Source organism: Ptiloglossa arizonensis, chromosome 4 (assembly GCF_051014685.1).
Source record: "Ptiloglossa arizonensis isolate GNS036 chromosome 4, iyPtiAriz1_principal, whole genome shotgun sequence".
Taxonomy (NCBI): domain Eukaryota; kingdom Metazoa; phylum Arthropoda; class Insecta; order Hymenoptera; family Colletidae; genus Ptiloglossa; species Ptiloglossa arizonensis.
In genome coordinates, this window is record NC_135051.1 from 6633620 (window position 1) to 6651661 (window position 18042).

An 18042-nucleotide genomic window follows, 5' to 3' on the forward strand; every position below is an offset into this window, starting at 1 on the left:
GTCAACTTAAAACAGATTGGTCGTTAAGTGTGTGGAAATTTGATTTATGTAGAAATTTCTCGACGTTTATTCGTTTGCAAAAAGAGCAACCAGCAACTAATCTCCAGGTGAAATAGATCACACGATGAGCATTTCGTGTAATAAACATTCCAAGTTCAACTTAAGTTCGAGCAATTAAGTCAACTCGCCTGAATTACAGAGACGATGATACGCACTTGGCTGCACGAAATAAATAGTTCTCTTAATAGATGTTGCTCTCCCATCGACGTGCTTCCGACTTTAATGGAAGCGCGCGAGTAAATTTGCATGTACACCAATCTCCGCAGAGAGTGTAGGTGGAGTCAAACTTTCACCACCTCCTGTAACCGGTATTATTAAACTCTGTGGCCAGTCCAAACGGATAAGCGCATTTCATCCGAAGACTGAACATTTGATATCATGAGGTCACCAAACTGCTGGTAGATCTAGAGCACGAAAAAGGTACTACATCTCACTTGGAACTTAAATTGAAATCATTTCTCGTAATTCGAAATTTAGATTCAATTGTTATTTCGCTACCATTGTCAATATTAAATATTAGTTTTCTACACGCTATTATATAATATAAAATTGGTAGATGTCAAAATGTTACAGGACAAATGAAGTGTTCGCCGTATAATCACTTCATTACAGGTATAAATACATACAGTACTCTCTGCCAAGTTGTCAGAAAGTTATCCCTATCTACAATATCTAGCCGTATCTTGTTAAATCTATCTCACTTGCTCTAATTGGTTCTCACTCCCCTTGGTTACGTATAGAAGTACACATATACATCTGATGGCAGCGACCAAATTTTACCTACCTCTCTATCGAGCAATTAAAGTTTAGTCTCGAACCTGTGACAATTTCTTGAGCAGCGTTAATTTGTAATTTTTTAAAGAGAACATATCGAGTTAGGTTTACACGATGGTTACTCCCAATGAATAATTAGGAAAAGTGTAAAATTAAATAAAATAAAAATGAAACTAAACTTTCTCATTTCTACACAAAAAGTGAACCTATTATTCCCATCACTTCCAACGACACATTGGTTCCATTTTCTCTAAAACGATCAATAAAAAGATACTTGTGCTAAAAAATTTATGGATACCTTGCCATTAACACTCGCGTTAAAAACGTTGAAACATTCCTGAAGAGCGAACGAAGCAATAAAACGCTCAACAAGGCGAAATCTTTCGAAATCAACGTACATTATTTTCTAAAAAAAAAAAAAAAAACAAAGAAATGTAACATTCGACTCTGTGACAGCTTTGTATACACGCGAAGCAAGTATATTCTCTTGACAATCTAAATTGTAGTGGCGAACTTTTGTCCCGCAGCTATGTCACGGTTTGCTATGTATTTTCATGGAAACTCGTTCAATGCGAAATTATTCATGACGCCGTGACAGCTGAATTGATTATATCTAAACTTCTTCCTCGGCTACTGGGTCATAGCGCGGCCAACTAATTATCGCGACAATTGCGTCGGAAGGCATTATATTTACAGAGTTTGCGTGATGAGCTTTCGGTCGATTCACTTGGGAAAAATGAGACCGAAAAGAACAACCGTCGAAGAACCGACTCGCAATAGCAACACTGGCCAACAAATCTTCTCAACGATCAATTACGGGAACGAACCGTTTACACGACCTCAAAATGCATTACTCTATTCTGCACTGGGTTCAAGTTAGAGCCATTGCTAATAGCGTGGACAAGTTTTCTGAGACCAGTGTGCGGTATCTGGAAAGTTTATTTCGCAACATAGGAATAATAACCACGAGGCCAATAATTTGCTTTGCCGAAATTACATGTTTGCTCGTAACTTTGTGAAGTTCCCGAACTAGGTTCGGAAACTTCGAATTTTACTCGTGTGTCGATGGCTTGCGTGAAAGTGCTTTATGAGTACACGACTTGCGCGTGACATAATTAAACTGGCATATGTGTACACGGTTGCACACGTGTATGTGTGTGTGTGTGTGTATTTAAACCAATATTAAAGCAAAGTTACAGACAAATCGATCACTAGTCGCATCGAGAAGCCAAAGCTGAGAGTATTGGAAATCTTGATCGTCTCGTGCGTTTAAAATACTATTAATAAAATAAATTTACTGTACTTTCTGATATTCGACGCACGTGGAAGAGTATTTTTTTTTTAAACGATCGTCCAAGAATTTCAAATAATTCGAACGCATGGAAAATACTACTGGAAGTATAACGAACATAAACAATAGAACACAACTAACAATAATGAGATACATTGCTCCGGGTATTCGTCTGTGTCCCTGTCACGGCTTGATTAACGCCCGATGCTTTATGTAAATTGAACCTGATTGCTTACTGATTAAGTGTTACAGCTCGAAATCTCACTACCGTGTTGTAACGCGCTATATATTCGACTTTCGCGCGATAAAAGGAACTTTTAGCGAAGAATTTACCACATGAATCGCGTCGTTTGTAATTACAGCCTTTGAATTCCACCGCTATAGAAGTTCGCGGTCGTGAACCTCGTAAACTCTAAAAAGTGTCCTCTACAGCTCCTTCGTAAGAATTACATAGTATGGTAATAGCTTCTTCTGGGAAAACTATTTAAATGGTAGAAAAATTGCAAACGTAAGAAAAATTTATTGTTGTTCTATAATATCGAACGCGAGATGCATAAATTCCCGTTACGTACGAATGAGAATGTCTATCTTTCACTTTCGATTCATCTTCACTCTCTCCTTTTAAAGAAGCACGCTGCAAGATTGTTAATAATAAAAGAAAAGTATTTAGTCGAGTGATTCTTCGCGATGAAATACAGTCGGTCATAAAACTCAACATAGTCAGTCGTAAAAGTTTACATTGTCAGTCATAAAAGTCCTACATAGAAAATACGAGTTTCGATCATCCTAAGAGTATTCGATTGTTTTTTGATTAAACAAGATACTATGTACCACTACTACAAATATCTCTTTTTCACGATAGAAAATACATAGAAAATACGAGGGTTTTAATCATCCTAAAAGTATTCGATTGTTTTCTTATTAAAATTCATGTACAACATACTATATACCACTACCACAAATATCTCTTTTCCACGATAAACGATCGTCTTCGAATTTTAAATCTTACCGCCAGACAGACCTAACGAGACTAGAAATTAACATCAACAAGTACGCGCGTACTGATTTTTCTTATTTGTCTGGCGTGTAACACGAAACGACCGAAAAATGCAAGCGAAGTGGTCAACACGGGGCGACAAAGAGGGAGAAAAACGGACGCATGGAATACCATTTGTTCCGTGCTGTTAACCACATATGCGACACGAACGGAGCAACGTAACACGTTCAATGATGCCAGCCGAAGCAATGAATACCGTTTGCCCTGCACGGTTCACCAAATTAAATGCGATCCACTTTTTACATAACGCCAGCGAGCTGTGTGAGTGTCGTATGTAATGAAACCTGGCATTCCCTTCCCGGGTGTAGATACATTTCCACCTTCCCCGAATATTTCTGCTAAATATACCTAATCCTACCACGAGTCCCGCTACAAGTACCTGGCTAACGTTGCGTTGCAAATATTGAACCATTATGACGAATAGAATCGCAAAACTGATCAGAATTTACTCACGTGGTTAATAATAAAGGAAAAGTAATGGAATTATTCAAACTCGGCGAATTCTCGAAGAGTTCTTCAAATTATTAAAAATTTCTACGAGAAATTGTGTAAGCTGTGCTGAAAGAAATGAAATATTTGAATATAATTTCTTCTGAACGCAAAGGTGTGATTTGTGACAAGATTCTGATTTTTAGCTGTTTTGAAACAAAAGTGCGCGCGGAACAATGCTCTGGAGTTTATTTTAACGGAAGACCAGCCTAGATTCTGTACCCGCTTGATTATAAACAGTGGTCGGAGCTAGAGAACATGGTTTGCAAAACTCATAAAATTTTAGGTAGCCTGAAGAACGTCCTGACAGAAATAGCTTTCGACCTAACCCTGGAGGCCGTGCGCGCCAGCCTAGCAAACTGGCTGCGTCGTTCGCAAGCCTGCATCATTGCCAAAGGTGACCAATTTTGAATAATACAATTCCTTTTCTCTTGTCATTAATTACACACGTAAATACGGATTACGATTAGACGCATTGTATCGATCAATACTAAAATATCTATCTCGTAGCTTTCGACTATTTTGGTCCTTATCGGTCTAAATCGGTGAAATACTTGTGAATTTTTTAACGAGAACGAAGTAAACGCAATTATAATAAAAATAATTTTTATAAATGCTTCAATGGTACGAGCGAACGCTTACACGAATCGTTTTAAATTCAGATTAGTTGAAAACGATGACGCATTTTATTTCTTTGTAACATCCAACCAGAATTTATAACAAGACTAATAATAAATGCAATAGGGGCCACGGGTGCACAATTATCATAATGTACGTCTCCAGAATTTCAAGGACTGTCCAGCCTCCGTTTCAAATTAAGATTTAACGATAATCTTCGAATCCTCGTGGACCTTTACCATTTAATTACATCACGCGGCGTGCTAAATAAACCCTCGGTTCGTTATCTCCCGCGCGAGGCTCTTTCGGCGTGGACGGACTTTAATTAAAATCGTAATTTTTGTTCAGCGTAATCGTTATTACAACTGCGTCTCGCCACCAGTTTAACGAATCGTTAACATCCAAGTAAATTCTCCTGTCGCTATCCGTCGGATGAATGCGTGTTTGTGAAAAAGAAAACGTTTTCGGTGCGATTCTCTACTCTCTCTCTCTCTCTCTTCAATGTTATGGTTTAAAATTTACAGGGTTTTCAACGCACAAAACGTGCTCGAAACACGAGAAGAATTATCCAGTTCTTCCCTAGGGAGGGAACTATTTACTAGAGTACGTTGAACCCCCAGATCTCAAATTTTGCAACAGGAATAGTCTAAATATTCGAAGACTTACATTTAGGGTTGTAAATATTCATGCAAAAAAATATTCTTAAATTGTACTTTTATCTTATTCTTTGCATCGTTTTTTTTTTCTTTTTTTTTTTAATACAATGCTACTTAAAATTCATTCGAGCTTTCCACCTTCGAAGTAGAGCTCAGAGGTTAACTGTCCGGAAATATTTGCTCGCCACTGTACGTGACTCTCTACGTTTACGGATCTGGTAGTCCTCGAAAACCACGGGTTTCAGCGATTTTACTACTCTGTTACCCACTTTCAATGGTTGCGTTGTCCCCCAAACAAGAAGATCTAAAGAGTCACCCGATCAACGTAACCAAAACTTAATGTAGGCAAATTACGAACTTGGCTCTGTCTACACGGAACGCAAACAGAAATGAAATCTGTGGGAAGATGGCTTCCAACATCGGTCAAAGTGTGAGTCAACTATAGTCTGTTGGAGAAACAAAAATTAGGCATCGTGGAGTTCGAATTATTCTATATCCAGCGGTGTGTAACTAAAACTTGGATAGTAACTATCCGAAATAAAATGCAGAGTATAAAACAGAAAATACAGACTTTCAATTTGGTAGACTGCGAAAATTGCATCGTTTTTGTTGTTGCCTCGAAAAACTGCATAAAACAAACAGCGCGGGTGCAAAGCATAGCTAAACGGAACTCTTGTTTCTTCTGTAGCATTATTTAAAAATTCTTTACGAGATTTTTACCCGCGCGTTAAATTTTAACCGCGCACGGAAAAGTGAGATAAATCGTCAACAAATCTGTAAAAATAGTCGTGGCTGGACACACTCGGTTGAGGCGAGGCAGTGTTTAGCATAACATTAATTTAGATGAAGTTCACAGCACCACTGCGTAAAGCAATTATACCGGGGCTAATTAAGGTACGCAGATAGTCAAGTTATTTACAAATAATCTCGCGAATATCATTAGCAGCCAAGCGGCATGAATGAAACGCGTATCTTGTTGTTTAGAATTTCACGTTGCTTCTAGTATCGAGATTAGGTTTTGTACCAATATTTTTAACTACACGACTACATAAAGAAACTTTTAATTGAACAATGTATCAGGTTTTGTGTCGATCTCGATAAGTAAATAAATGTAAGAATATCAAAAATTGCGATCATACTTTTAATGGATAATATACCATTTCTTGGTTATCGTTCTATATTCGTCATCGGTTCAAGTATGATAATTAGAGATACGTTTTCAGATAATCACGTCGGTTTTCGAGGTACACCGTATACACCGTTTAACGTAATTTACAATGGGCAAGCATATCTTAGATGCGTTGCACAGTGTAATTAAGCAGCACGATATAGACTACATAAATTACTCCCTTTAGCACTTTAAATTGCCGCCCAGGCACGGAAATTTTATACCGGCCGTGCCACGATTCTTAATTAATTGTTATTAGCTGTAAACTTTATCTTAAATCTCGAATTTCGTTTGTTCGTCTAATACTTCGCGATTCCAAGAACGTTTATAGTCACCGTTACATTTTATAGGCTGCAATTCATATCCGAATGTGCGCATTCTACGAAACGTCGTAATAATTCCATTCCCTATAAGCTTGACATAACTAACCAGCCATAAAACTGAAATTATGATTTTTTATTTGCAAACGTGTACTTAGAGTTGGAGAAAATTCTTTCAGAATTCAAAGAAAACTTCTACAATCTGTATGCCTAATTTAGATCAGATGCATCACTACTTCTACCAACAAATTTTCATTAATCTCGTTTTCCAAACAACTATCTTTTCGATCTGTCGTCAAACAACGAATGAAATATACTCTTTAATAACAATTTCCATACCTCGATCCGACTTTTTACTATTTTCCAACTTGATATATCGTTCGTGTATATACAGACACATGCTCGCTCAAATAAAGTGTACTCTACCTATGTGCAATTTTAATATGATTTTTTATTTGCAGACATGTAATTAGAGTTCGAGAAAATTCTTTCAGAATTCGAAGAAAATTCTACAATCTATATGCCTAATTTAGATCAGGTGCATCACTACCTCTACCAATAAATTTTCATTAATCTCACCCTTTTCCAAACAACTATCTTTCCGATCTGTCGTCAAACAACGAATGAAATTTACTTTTTAATAACAATTTCCATACCTCGATTCGTCTTTTTACTATTTTCCAACTTGATATATCGTTCGTGTGTACGCAGACACATGTACTTCGCTCAAATAAAGTGTACTCTACCTATGTACAATTTTAATCGAAGTGAAACAATTCCTACCCTATCATTTGCTTAACAAGTGTTTCAACCCTTCGCAACGAGGCTTGGATATCTCGGCGATACACAATGACAGATAACTAGCAACCGTGGTCATTTGTCTCTCTCGCGTACGATCGGTAAAGCGTTAACGATCGCGCATAAAATTAGAGAAAGGCGCGTACGCACGCGCGCGATGCGTTCGTTCGTTCGTTCGTTCGTTCGTTCGATCATTTTTCAACGCGTATCTGCGCGGTGTGTTACAAGTGTACACCGTTGTCGTGTACCGTGCACCACGCTGGCCAAAGCACGTTACACACGCTTCCGATATGACATAAATAAGTGACGGGACACACACGAGTGTCCCCGCAATTCGCGACACCGAATAAAACCGGCCGCCACCGTTTACAGTGACGGGACGACCACTGTTTTTGTCCTGTGTGTTGCTTGGATACTGGCGCATTCAAATACACGACGTCCGGCTATAAGTTAAGTCCAGCGCGCCGCGTAAATGCAACTTACGTTTGCATGATAACCGGAAGTGGGCCATTAATCTCATCGGCTCGCAGGTACCGGTGCACGCAACTGATCCTGCTACACTTATATAACACGTGTACCGAAAGATTCGAAAAAACGTGTACGAATGAAATTCGATTCTTGATTAATGTTACGTCATTATTTACAGGATTCTCAATTGTACAGAATTCAAAGTGTAATGGTTACAGTGTAGATAATTTGAAAGATCACTACACTTGTACATCGATTTACGAGACTTTATAGATGATAATTTCTTTACGAATAAGTATACCGAAAGATTGGAAAAAACGTCTATGAATGTAACAATATAGATATAGCTACAGTATAAATAATTTGAAAGATTACTACACTTGTACATCGATTTACGAGACTTTATGGGTGCCAATTTCTTTACGAATACGTATACCGGAAGATTAGAAAAAAATGTCTATGAATGGGATTCGATTCTTGATAAATGTTACGTCACTATTCGCAGGATTCTCAATTATACGAACTTATGGCTACAGTATAGATAATTTGAAAGATTACCCACCTTTTTCGTAAGTTCTCAATCCGCAATCGATCTGTACATAAGGTACACGCGTCACTTTATGAAGCAATCTTTCATGAAACAATTCTAGGGTCTAAAATAGGTCAAAAATCGAAAGCGATGAGATTGCGGCGGAGGTCTCGTTTGAAAGTTATAAACGATTAAATATTCCCATTGGATATGCAACTAAGTTGCATCGCGCGCGCCGATGGTTCGCGGGTTACCAGACGCAAGGAGTATTTGACCTGAATTTTTAATTGCTCATATTTTCAAAACGGAGCCTCTATCCCGATCCTGTCACTCTTGATTTCCGCTTTACTTTATCCCGTAGAATCGCTCACCGAAAGAAGGTCCACCTGTACAATTAAATACACATTTTTCAATCGTTCCATCGCATAAAGCAATTGGCTAGGTAATACTTAGAATAATACTTGGAAAACGTCCCACCTTTTCAAAGAATGTCTTATCTCCGGATAAAACGTCCCACCGGCCGATTAAGAAAATAATAGCAATATTTGCACGGTTACTTATGTCGTTTCCTCGCCGACGAAACAATTTATTCGAGCAAAAGTTTCTGTTTCTGTTACCTGGATGCACGGCGTGGCAATGGTTGAGGAGCGGCAGCCAACAGAGCAGTAGCACCGCTCTCTGCATCTGAAACAAAAACCACCAACATTTTTCACAAACGTACCGTCTAATTATTATTCTGTAACACCGACCGCCCTCTAATATAATTATACGCTGATTAAAATCCAGAATGAAGACCGAAATCGGGGCGAGCGGGTGGGTGGGATGGTGGCTCCCACGAAACGAAACGAAATCGTGGGTGCACTAATTACAGAGAGGAGCCGAGTCGGCCAAAGAACGCGCCGCGGATATTCCGAACGAGGAACGAGTGATTGCGCGCGTGCATAAATATCCGCGCGGATACGTTATGAACGTGTGCGCCCACCGGAGCGATCTCCTCTCCTATCCGTTTCAACGGAAGCAAACGTACTCTCTCAGGTACGGATACGCTCGCTCGCTCGCGTGTGCACGCACGAACGATTTGCATACAGAGCCAGCCGTGCGAGCGTCGTTGTACCGAATTTTCAACCGGAGCTAGACTTTTCGTTTGCGAAACACGCGGAAAAGAGCCACGCCCAGGATCCTTTACGGAACGGTGAACGAGCGGGACGGGCGATTTGTCAAATTGATTCTTCCGGTGAACGCGTGGAATTTTAAATTCAACGGGACAGAACGCGACCGGGACTCCAACGGAGGAGCTACGGAGCCATTAGAAATTTACCTAGGTTCTCCTACGATTGAGAATTCACGCGTGCGATGCGCACTCGAGGAACGGTGAATTTTGAAAACGATTACCGAACGTTGCACCACCGTGCACGCGGTGCAAGGTGCAGCGACGCGTGTGCGTGATTTGTACCCTCGCGTGACTCGACTTCTTTGTGCGGATTAAAGGGAGACGGTTCTAAGAGTCTGACGGAGGTACGAGTTTCGAATCATCTTCGGGAAGAAAGTTAACCAGACGAGAACAAACATTGCTACGAAGTAAACCGTTTGAGAATAAGTACTACCGAGCTACGAAAGCTCGATTAAGACTGGCCGAAATTGCTCTTTAGTTTATTTGCAAACATCGATTATGTCGCAAAATTAAAATCGTTGGAGAAGAATGGAGTGTCGGTGTTATTGAAATTCTATGTTCTAGCTTTGATTCGTTGCGATTGGCGGACGCGAATAATAACGTTATTGTGATTCAATCTCTGATTTTTCTGAAGCTCGGATAGAGCAATGGAAAATGTTTCGAATGTATTTTCTTCTTTATTAACTGACACTCGTGTTCGAAATTTGGAAACTGTTCTCAGAATTGCAAGTAGAAAAGATTTTTGAAAATGAACAAATGATTTTTGACGAACAATCGCAACGCCTGAATCATAATTTCATCGACTCTATAGTAGCCACTGTTGCCAATCAAATCGCTTTTACAAATATCTGTATTTGGAGTACGATATTTAATGGATATTCAATTCACAAATATATAAATATTGTATTGAGCTAAAGGCGGACTATAAATTATTATTACACACGGTTAAACTAAATACAGCTTCTGGTACGAAATTTCATGGAACAAAAGTTTAAAATTGCTTCAAAAATAATCGAAGAAAAATAATTCCCTTTTGCGGAATTTCTAAACACTTTTCCTTCGAACTTGGTAATATCGAAATGCAGAAAATATAATAAAACCGAAAGGAAAGGTTTAATGAATTTTCACACTAAATTCGCGGTACTATTCAATATCAGCGTATTACCGTTTCCCCTCAATTTTTACAAAGTTATCGCCCGATTGTAAATAACGTCGATATCCATTTAAACTTTGTGATTGCGTTTTAATCACATCGTTTACGCGTGACGTTAAATTGCACATTACTCACGATTTTCCGATAATGAACGTGCCGCGATATACCTTAAAAGTGTATTTTAAACGCACGAAATAAAACTTTAATCCGAGCAAATAGCTGGTCGTAAATATGAATTAAGCAGATGACGGAGCTTCATTAAAATTGCATCATCGATTGGTTTCGAATGTCGAGCGGCCTCGTGCGGTTAAATCCACTTAAAGCTATCGAGAGAGGAAAAGCATGAATCCATCCTACGGATATACCAAAGAAGATTGTAGCAGAAGGATCCGCTTCCACTGTCGTTATGCAAGTACCGTAATCCAAAATTGCTATACCCAATGTACACGATTGAATGTGCTCCTTTATGCGAACACGTACCAAGAAAATATATCTATGCTGTGAGGGCACGGTATTATATCACTGAGGACAGAATACGAGAGAAAGAGAAAAAGAGAGAGAGGAGACAGAAAAAGAAATCAGATATATTTAAGTTCGATCAATGTCGCGTGAAGCAATAAAAGGGCGAATCTGCAACGAGACACCAAAGAGTTGTGAAATACAGCCTCCAGCCGTAGCTTCCCTTCAGGAAGGGAACTGTTGACACTCTCGAACAGTAGATTTCCCCTTTGAAAATATTTCACCTCTGTTGAATTCAATTTTTCATACGTTGTTTGTCGAAGATACATAAAACAGCCTTTGGATAATGTCAGGAAAGAGGTTCTCACCCATGATTATCGATATACGAAACACGAGAAACGATTTCGTTGAAAATACACAGCAATGAACAAGGAGGATGAATTTCTTTTTCGTAGACGTATTCTTGGAAGTGACAATCGCTCGAAACGTAAACAGAGATGGGGGTAATTCCTGGTCGCGAATCCGAGACATTATTATAGATCAACGCTGTCCGAGCTAAGTCCCGTAAGTCCTCTAAAGTTTTCCCACCCTCGTGTCTCAACGCAACGCGTACACCGTGCGCTGTGACATTTCTTGCGACTGTCTAGCTGCCTATCAAACTTGATTCTCTGGAACAATTTCTTCAACAACGTTAAAAAGAGAGGTAGCTAATACGTGAGAGGTTCCTGCGTCAGACTGCATTGTGATACATATCGCAGAATGAAAATAAAAACGAAACAAACAATTTCGATAAAAGTCACCTCGTGTCTCAACGCAACACGTACATCGTGCACTGTGACCTTTCTCGCGACTATATCGCTGCCTACCAAACTTGATCTTCTAACAACATTAAAACGAGAGGTAAGTAATACGCGAGACATTTCTTTAACAACGTTAAAAAGAGAGATAGGTAATACGTGAGAGATTCCTGTATCAAACTGCATTGTGATACATATCGCAGAATGAAAATAAAAACGAAACAAACGATTTCGATAAAAGTCACTCGATGCGACCTACATTCCATCGAAACCGCGAAAAATATAATCAGGATCGGCCGGTGTAAAGTTGTCAAGGTTTCTACGGTAATTGTCTCGTACAGGAAGAACACTGTTTTGACAAAACACGAAGGCAGGTTTTCCTCGAGGCAACAAAATAATCCTCGTGGAACGAGACACTTGTTAAACACATTTGCACCTGCGTCGAAAAGAACGAACAGAATTACCGGGGATATTACCAGGCACGCGCGCGCGCGGAGAACTATTTTATTCGACAACCACTCGAACAATAATAAACTTTTTCTTTTTTTTTTCTTCTTCTTCTTCCATCGAGTTCCCCCGCCCGTTTAAAATTGTATTACCGGCTCCCGCGCGTTGTCCCTGAGTCCGTTCATTAAGGGCATAATGCGCTCGTTAATTTCGTTCGTAATGGTGCTTCAACGGGCGGGTAACGGCGAAACTCGTATTTTTCCCGGCGGTACAAACGACGTAGATCGCGACGGTAATATCCGGGAACGACTATTCAGAGTCGAAGTGTGTCGGTAGCTGTAAATAAATTTCTCCCGACAAAGCTTCGATCCTGAAGTGGACAGTTACACGGGGTCCGCTCGAATGTGTATTAGTCTCGTTTTCCCAAGCGACGCGGAAACATGCCGGGTACACGTTTCGCGGGACACAAAGGTCGCGTGGGTACTCGGATCTGCGTCACCGATTGCACCACTCGCCTAACCATCGTCCCCTCGAACGAACACCATTCTATTTTCGTGCGTAACTACGCCGTGACTTCCTCCAGCTCGATTCTGACCTCTTGTAATTAACCGTGGAAGAACGGCCCCGAGTTGGCGCGCGCGGTTCCGAAATACGTCTAGTACACGTGGGCGGGAATCCGCTCCAGATTTTTCATGAAACCTTTTCATCGACGAAATGGAATAAATTAACATCCGAAATCTGGCCCCTTTGAGACGGGCCACGAGGAAGTCCAATAAACTGGGCGTAGTACGATAAATAGAATGGCGGAGAGAGTTCGCAGTTTCGCTGTTTGCCTCGATAAACGTGTATATACAGGATAATACGGAGTTTCAATTAAACGGGTATTCTCATTCGGTACGTCATTCTTTGGGCGATAGTTGGAATTTCACCGAACGAATGCTACGAGACTGTTGGATTTTAGCACGCGTGCGTTTTGAGAATGCGTAGATAAGTTTTTGTGAAAATACCATTGGCGTTTGTTAAGTTATTGAATGTAACTTATCGCACAAGTGTGACTGTGTGGGTAATATTGATGCACCATTGTCGGTGGTAGAGTGATGCATAAAAATCGTAGAAAGTCAGGAACGAAAGAAATATTTTGAACATTTCGTAACGTTGTGAAGACTACAAACTTTGCCCTTTCTTTTTTTTAACGTATTTGGAAGAAATACTCTGGCTAGTAACAACGCAGACACCTTGTATATCGACTCTACATAGTCCCTTTACAAACCTGGTCAATTTATATAAATATAAAAATCTTCCAATTAAGAAAATACACGACAACGTGAAATTATACAACAATAAAGCATTTCTCTTTTACCACGGATTTAAGACAACCTGGAAATACACCTCCCGAATTAACATTTAACCAGCAACTATACACATGTTCGGTAGAAATCAGCCGCGCGTATCGACTAATAAACATTATCTGAAATGTATCTGAAATGACCACTTTGGAAGCTACACCAACAAACGCGAGTCACCCTACGGCGGCGACTATGTGTTTCTGCACGCGCGAGCGAACGAGCGAGCGAGCGTGGGAATGCACATTTTATGGTCGCGGTGATACTTGTCCTCGACGTTGTCCCGAAATTGTATTAGCGTCGACTCGGGTCCATGGAAGAAGTAGGCCGTTCCAGTTGCACTCTCTCGGCAGAGAACACGGCAAAGGTCAAAAGTGCATGAATTGTTGCGAAGTGCCTCAGTCCTCCACTCGCTAAAGTAGTACAATGCGATCGGTGACCCCGTTTCACACCGGCGGCCTGAAAACCACCGGCAACTGCTGACGTCGCTGAAAAGCCCCGCGATCAACTATATTTCTTCACGTTTATTTTTTTTCTCCTTGGGAACCCGATGAAGAGTCGAGCTGTCGAGTGCGAGCAGATAAGGCGCCGCTCTTCCGTTCTTCGGGGCTTATTTCCAAGCGTGTTTATGTTTCGCGTTCGTTAGCTGCACCGGGCAAACACTGCAACCGGCTTCCATGGCTTTTTCCTGACGCCGGGACACCCACCCACGGTATTCTTTGTTTTTACTATTTAGAGAGTAACAATATTTGCGAGTAAGAACGCACGATCATTTATTAGGCGGAATGTACATAACTTTCGAAAGTGGTCGTTTCTCGAATTCTTTTCGTAGCATCGAAGACGATAATGTGAATGACAAAGTTCGTGGTAAAATGTACAATATTGATTTATTTTCCACGATTGTTCGCATGTATCTATCAGCTCCTGTTGTTTCACGCAATAGTATAATCGAGAAGGTAGAGAATAATAATTTTCTAAGTTGATGTGATGCAACGTGATCGAGAACAAATGTGTCTTAACCTCAGGTTCGATAAGGTTACAACGCTGCGTGTGATGTGATATGGTATGTGTGTGTGTGCGTGTGTGTGAACAGGAAAGTAAAAATTGAAGATCGCAAGAGACGAGCGATGGAACGGACAACGCAGTTTATAGCGAGACGTCGATCAACGTGTTTCTATAATCTAGTTTTATATGAATATTTGTTATTATTTCTTAATAAACCTTATTTTAAACGGGCGCGCATCGTTCTTTTCCCGAGATTTACTGGTGACTCTTCTTTTTCCGAGACTTCCTGATGACTCGTCCATCATGTGTTTTATGTGAAAAATTCGTCCGAGGCAAATCAAATGAAATCCACGAAAATACTGTAAACAATGGAATTAGTTAAAACGTGGTTCGAATATAATACTAGTTAGATTGTGAAGTGTGTAACGTAAGAGTAAATATTGAAAAATATTACACATAAAAGACTGCGAAGAAATGTTTCGTGTAACAAAGGTAAGATAACTTTGAAAATCATAAGACTTAAAATATATATACATCTTTGTATTTCTTGAGATATTCTTTGTAACACTCAAATTGAAATAAGAGTTTATTAAAAAAAAAAACAAACATGTATTTCATTTATATTTTCTATAATATAGTAGAAAATTTAGGTAATATATTTTTTTATCAGCACTACAGTTGAGAAATCGTTATAAATCCGTTGCTATAAAGTGTTTAAATAACAATAATTTCAACAAATAGTAGTAGTAACAATCTGTAAAGTTCAGAAACCCTACTGGAATGCCTATGAAGTTCTACACATACCCACATACGTATGTATCTGCAATAGTTAGAAATTTCAAACCCCAGGAAGTTCGAGTAACTATAAAGTTCAATTGCATCTGTCCGACTGTTCGATTAGTTTAGCGTTTGAATACTCGGTATCAATTGTTCAATTAATTCTGATCTTGAAACTAATGTTAAGTAAATACCTACGTAGATTTTAATTGGTTTTTGTATCATTTCTGAATGCCTTGAAATATAACTAAAGATAAATTATGGATTTTTACGAATTTTACAGCCTCGAGTTCTCAAAATTGACAATATATGAATGTATTAATATATATACACATAACATATATATGCTGAAAGATAAAAAAAAAATACAAGATAATAAAATTCTAAGTAAAACTTAAAATATATCTGGAAAATATCAAAGTACAAATTTCTGGTGATTCAAATTTACTAAATTAATTTTAATATCAATTTTTCGTTCATTTTAATATTACTCTTAATTCCTGTTTAATGAAACCTTTATAAAGCGTGATTGTAACTCGAAATATTTAAAATATTTTATTTTATTTTTAAGTGCTTGAAAAATCAATAATCAGAATGAGAAATGTTAAAATCATTGCAAATAGCAAACGTATAACAACGCTCTGTACTTTTGTTGATTATTTTACTCCGTGCATTACTGACAAACATGAACGTCGAGTACTGTTTACGAGCACTCCTTGTTTGCTCGAGTGAGATAGATTTGTATAAACGCTTTTAGTTTTCGTGTTTTTAAATTTTACAACGCGCTGCTGGCGTCACGTATTCTATTGCGAACAAAAGGCAGTTGATGCTGAGCAAAGCTCTTTCGTAAACTGTAATCAACAATGGCCTGTAGTTTTAAAAGGAGACCATCAAAATGACACGAGAATGCGACACGCTCAGTGTCACATAAATTTCCAGCTATGTTTGTATTTGCACAGATATAATACAGATACGCTGCATTTAAATACAGCTTTACATCGATACGGATTTATGAAATATCCCGTTCTTTAGTTTTGCGTCACGCGCCAGATAAAAATAGAGTTTCAATGAATCGATCAAATATTGATTACACCGGTTTATAATATAAATCATCGACGATAAAAATTTATATACTTGAAGTGATGTATTTGATAAAATATCAAAAATGATCGTAAGTGATTAAAGATCGTATATTGTACATTTATCAAAGTAACGTTCAGTTTGAAAACTTTTAATTTATGTCGCTTTTATTGCAAAACGACAATATAATTCGGTATCATAAATTTTACTGATAAATACATATGCTTAAATATTTGTTAAAGAAATTTTTGAAAATAATATAGTACTGCACAAATTACTAATATTTTGTGAGAAATATGTAATACCTAGCAAATATTATTGCATTATGTTTTTTCATAATTTACAAAGTATACACAGAAAACACTGTAATACTGCTACGATGTTTGTATACTTAATTTCGGTTTACTTCTTGACATATAATTGACTATGTAAATTACAAATTAAAATTAAATATTAAAAATCGAGGTATCGAATTGTCACTAAATATTTCATACTGCGTATCGTGTGTGAGTTATAACGTCTATAAATATTGAACGTAAATTCATTTTCACATTGCATATAACATAAAAGGCGATGTTTAATTATAAATGTAATAACATTTCAAAATGCTACAAGGCTTGTTGCAAACCGAAAAAGTAAAGCCATTTGTTAATGTGTCAAATTTATTACAATATTATGGTAATACTAAAGGCTTCATAATGCAGACGTGTATATACAACCTATAGAATGCAATTAATACAAAGCATTTTGGACATTAATAATATTCAATTGGTCATAATTATGCGAATCAGGAGCTTTATTATTTTATTCGCGACTTCAAGAGAACCTCGCACAAAGAACAAAAAACAGAAAACCATATTTTAACCGTAACAAACGCCATAACGTTAACTGTAATTTCAAAGCTACGTTTTCGCCTGACAACCACTGTCGTATATAATAATGCATTCTACACACCTATTTCTGCATAATACGTCGTGCCACTACTGTCGAAGTTGTTCGCGTACAAGACTTGCAGAAACGCATAATGACATTACACAAGATCTCAAAGATATTAATAGATTTAAAACGTGCTTGTACTTCTTTGTGCCATGAAACGTCATGGTTCGATGTAAAAAGAACTAATCACGTGACTGCAATTTCATTGGTCGACTACGTCACACCACCCCCAACCCAGGAATGTATCATGTGTTCGATAAAGGATTATTGATTGAAATCATATATGAAAGAACCAATAATTACACTACTCCCACTATGAATTAAATTCAATTTAAATTACACAATATGATTTTGAAATTTGGCAATATAAAAAATTTATTCTTAAATGTACAGAATAATAATTGTAAAAAAAATGGAATAATTGTATCCGATATGTGTGTAAAAAAAAATTGATCTTAAAATTTGGAAACTGTACAATATTAGTAAGAAGAATTTTGGACCTGATACAAACGAAGGCAGCTCATGTGATCAACTATTAATGACTTGTTTGAATTTTATAGAATTTACATATATGTAGTTATGTATTCAGGTAATAGACTCTTGCCAATACGGCACTGATCCAATCACATAGTTTTGTTTAGATCTA

The 18042-nt window shown here is 38.1% G+C and overlaps 1 protein-coding gene across 3 annotated transcripts in view; it reads right to left on the bottom strand.

Annotated features, from left to right (window-relative positions):
• Sol1 overlaps window positions 1-18042 on the bottom strand; it is a 636201-nt gene that overhangs the window by 518456 nt on the left and 99703 nt on the right. Inside the window, exons 1-2 of one of the 3 annotated variants that reach the window (XM_076308831.1) lie at window positions 17415-17537; window positions 8846-8912 (exon numbers count right to left, since the gene is read on the bottom strand). In XM_076308831.1, coding sequence (XP_076164946.1) covers window positions 8846-8912 — 67 coding nt within the window. In that variant the 5' untranslated portion in view covers window positions 17415-17537. Of the gene's footprint in view, window positions 1-8845; window positions 8913-14819; window positions 14936-17414; window positions 17538-18042 lie in introns of those variants that run through there. The other 2 variants (XM_076308830.1, XM_076308829.1) reach the window with 2 other exon arrangements.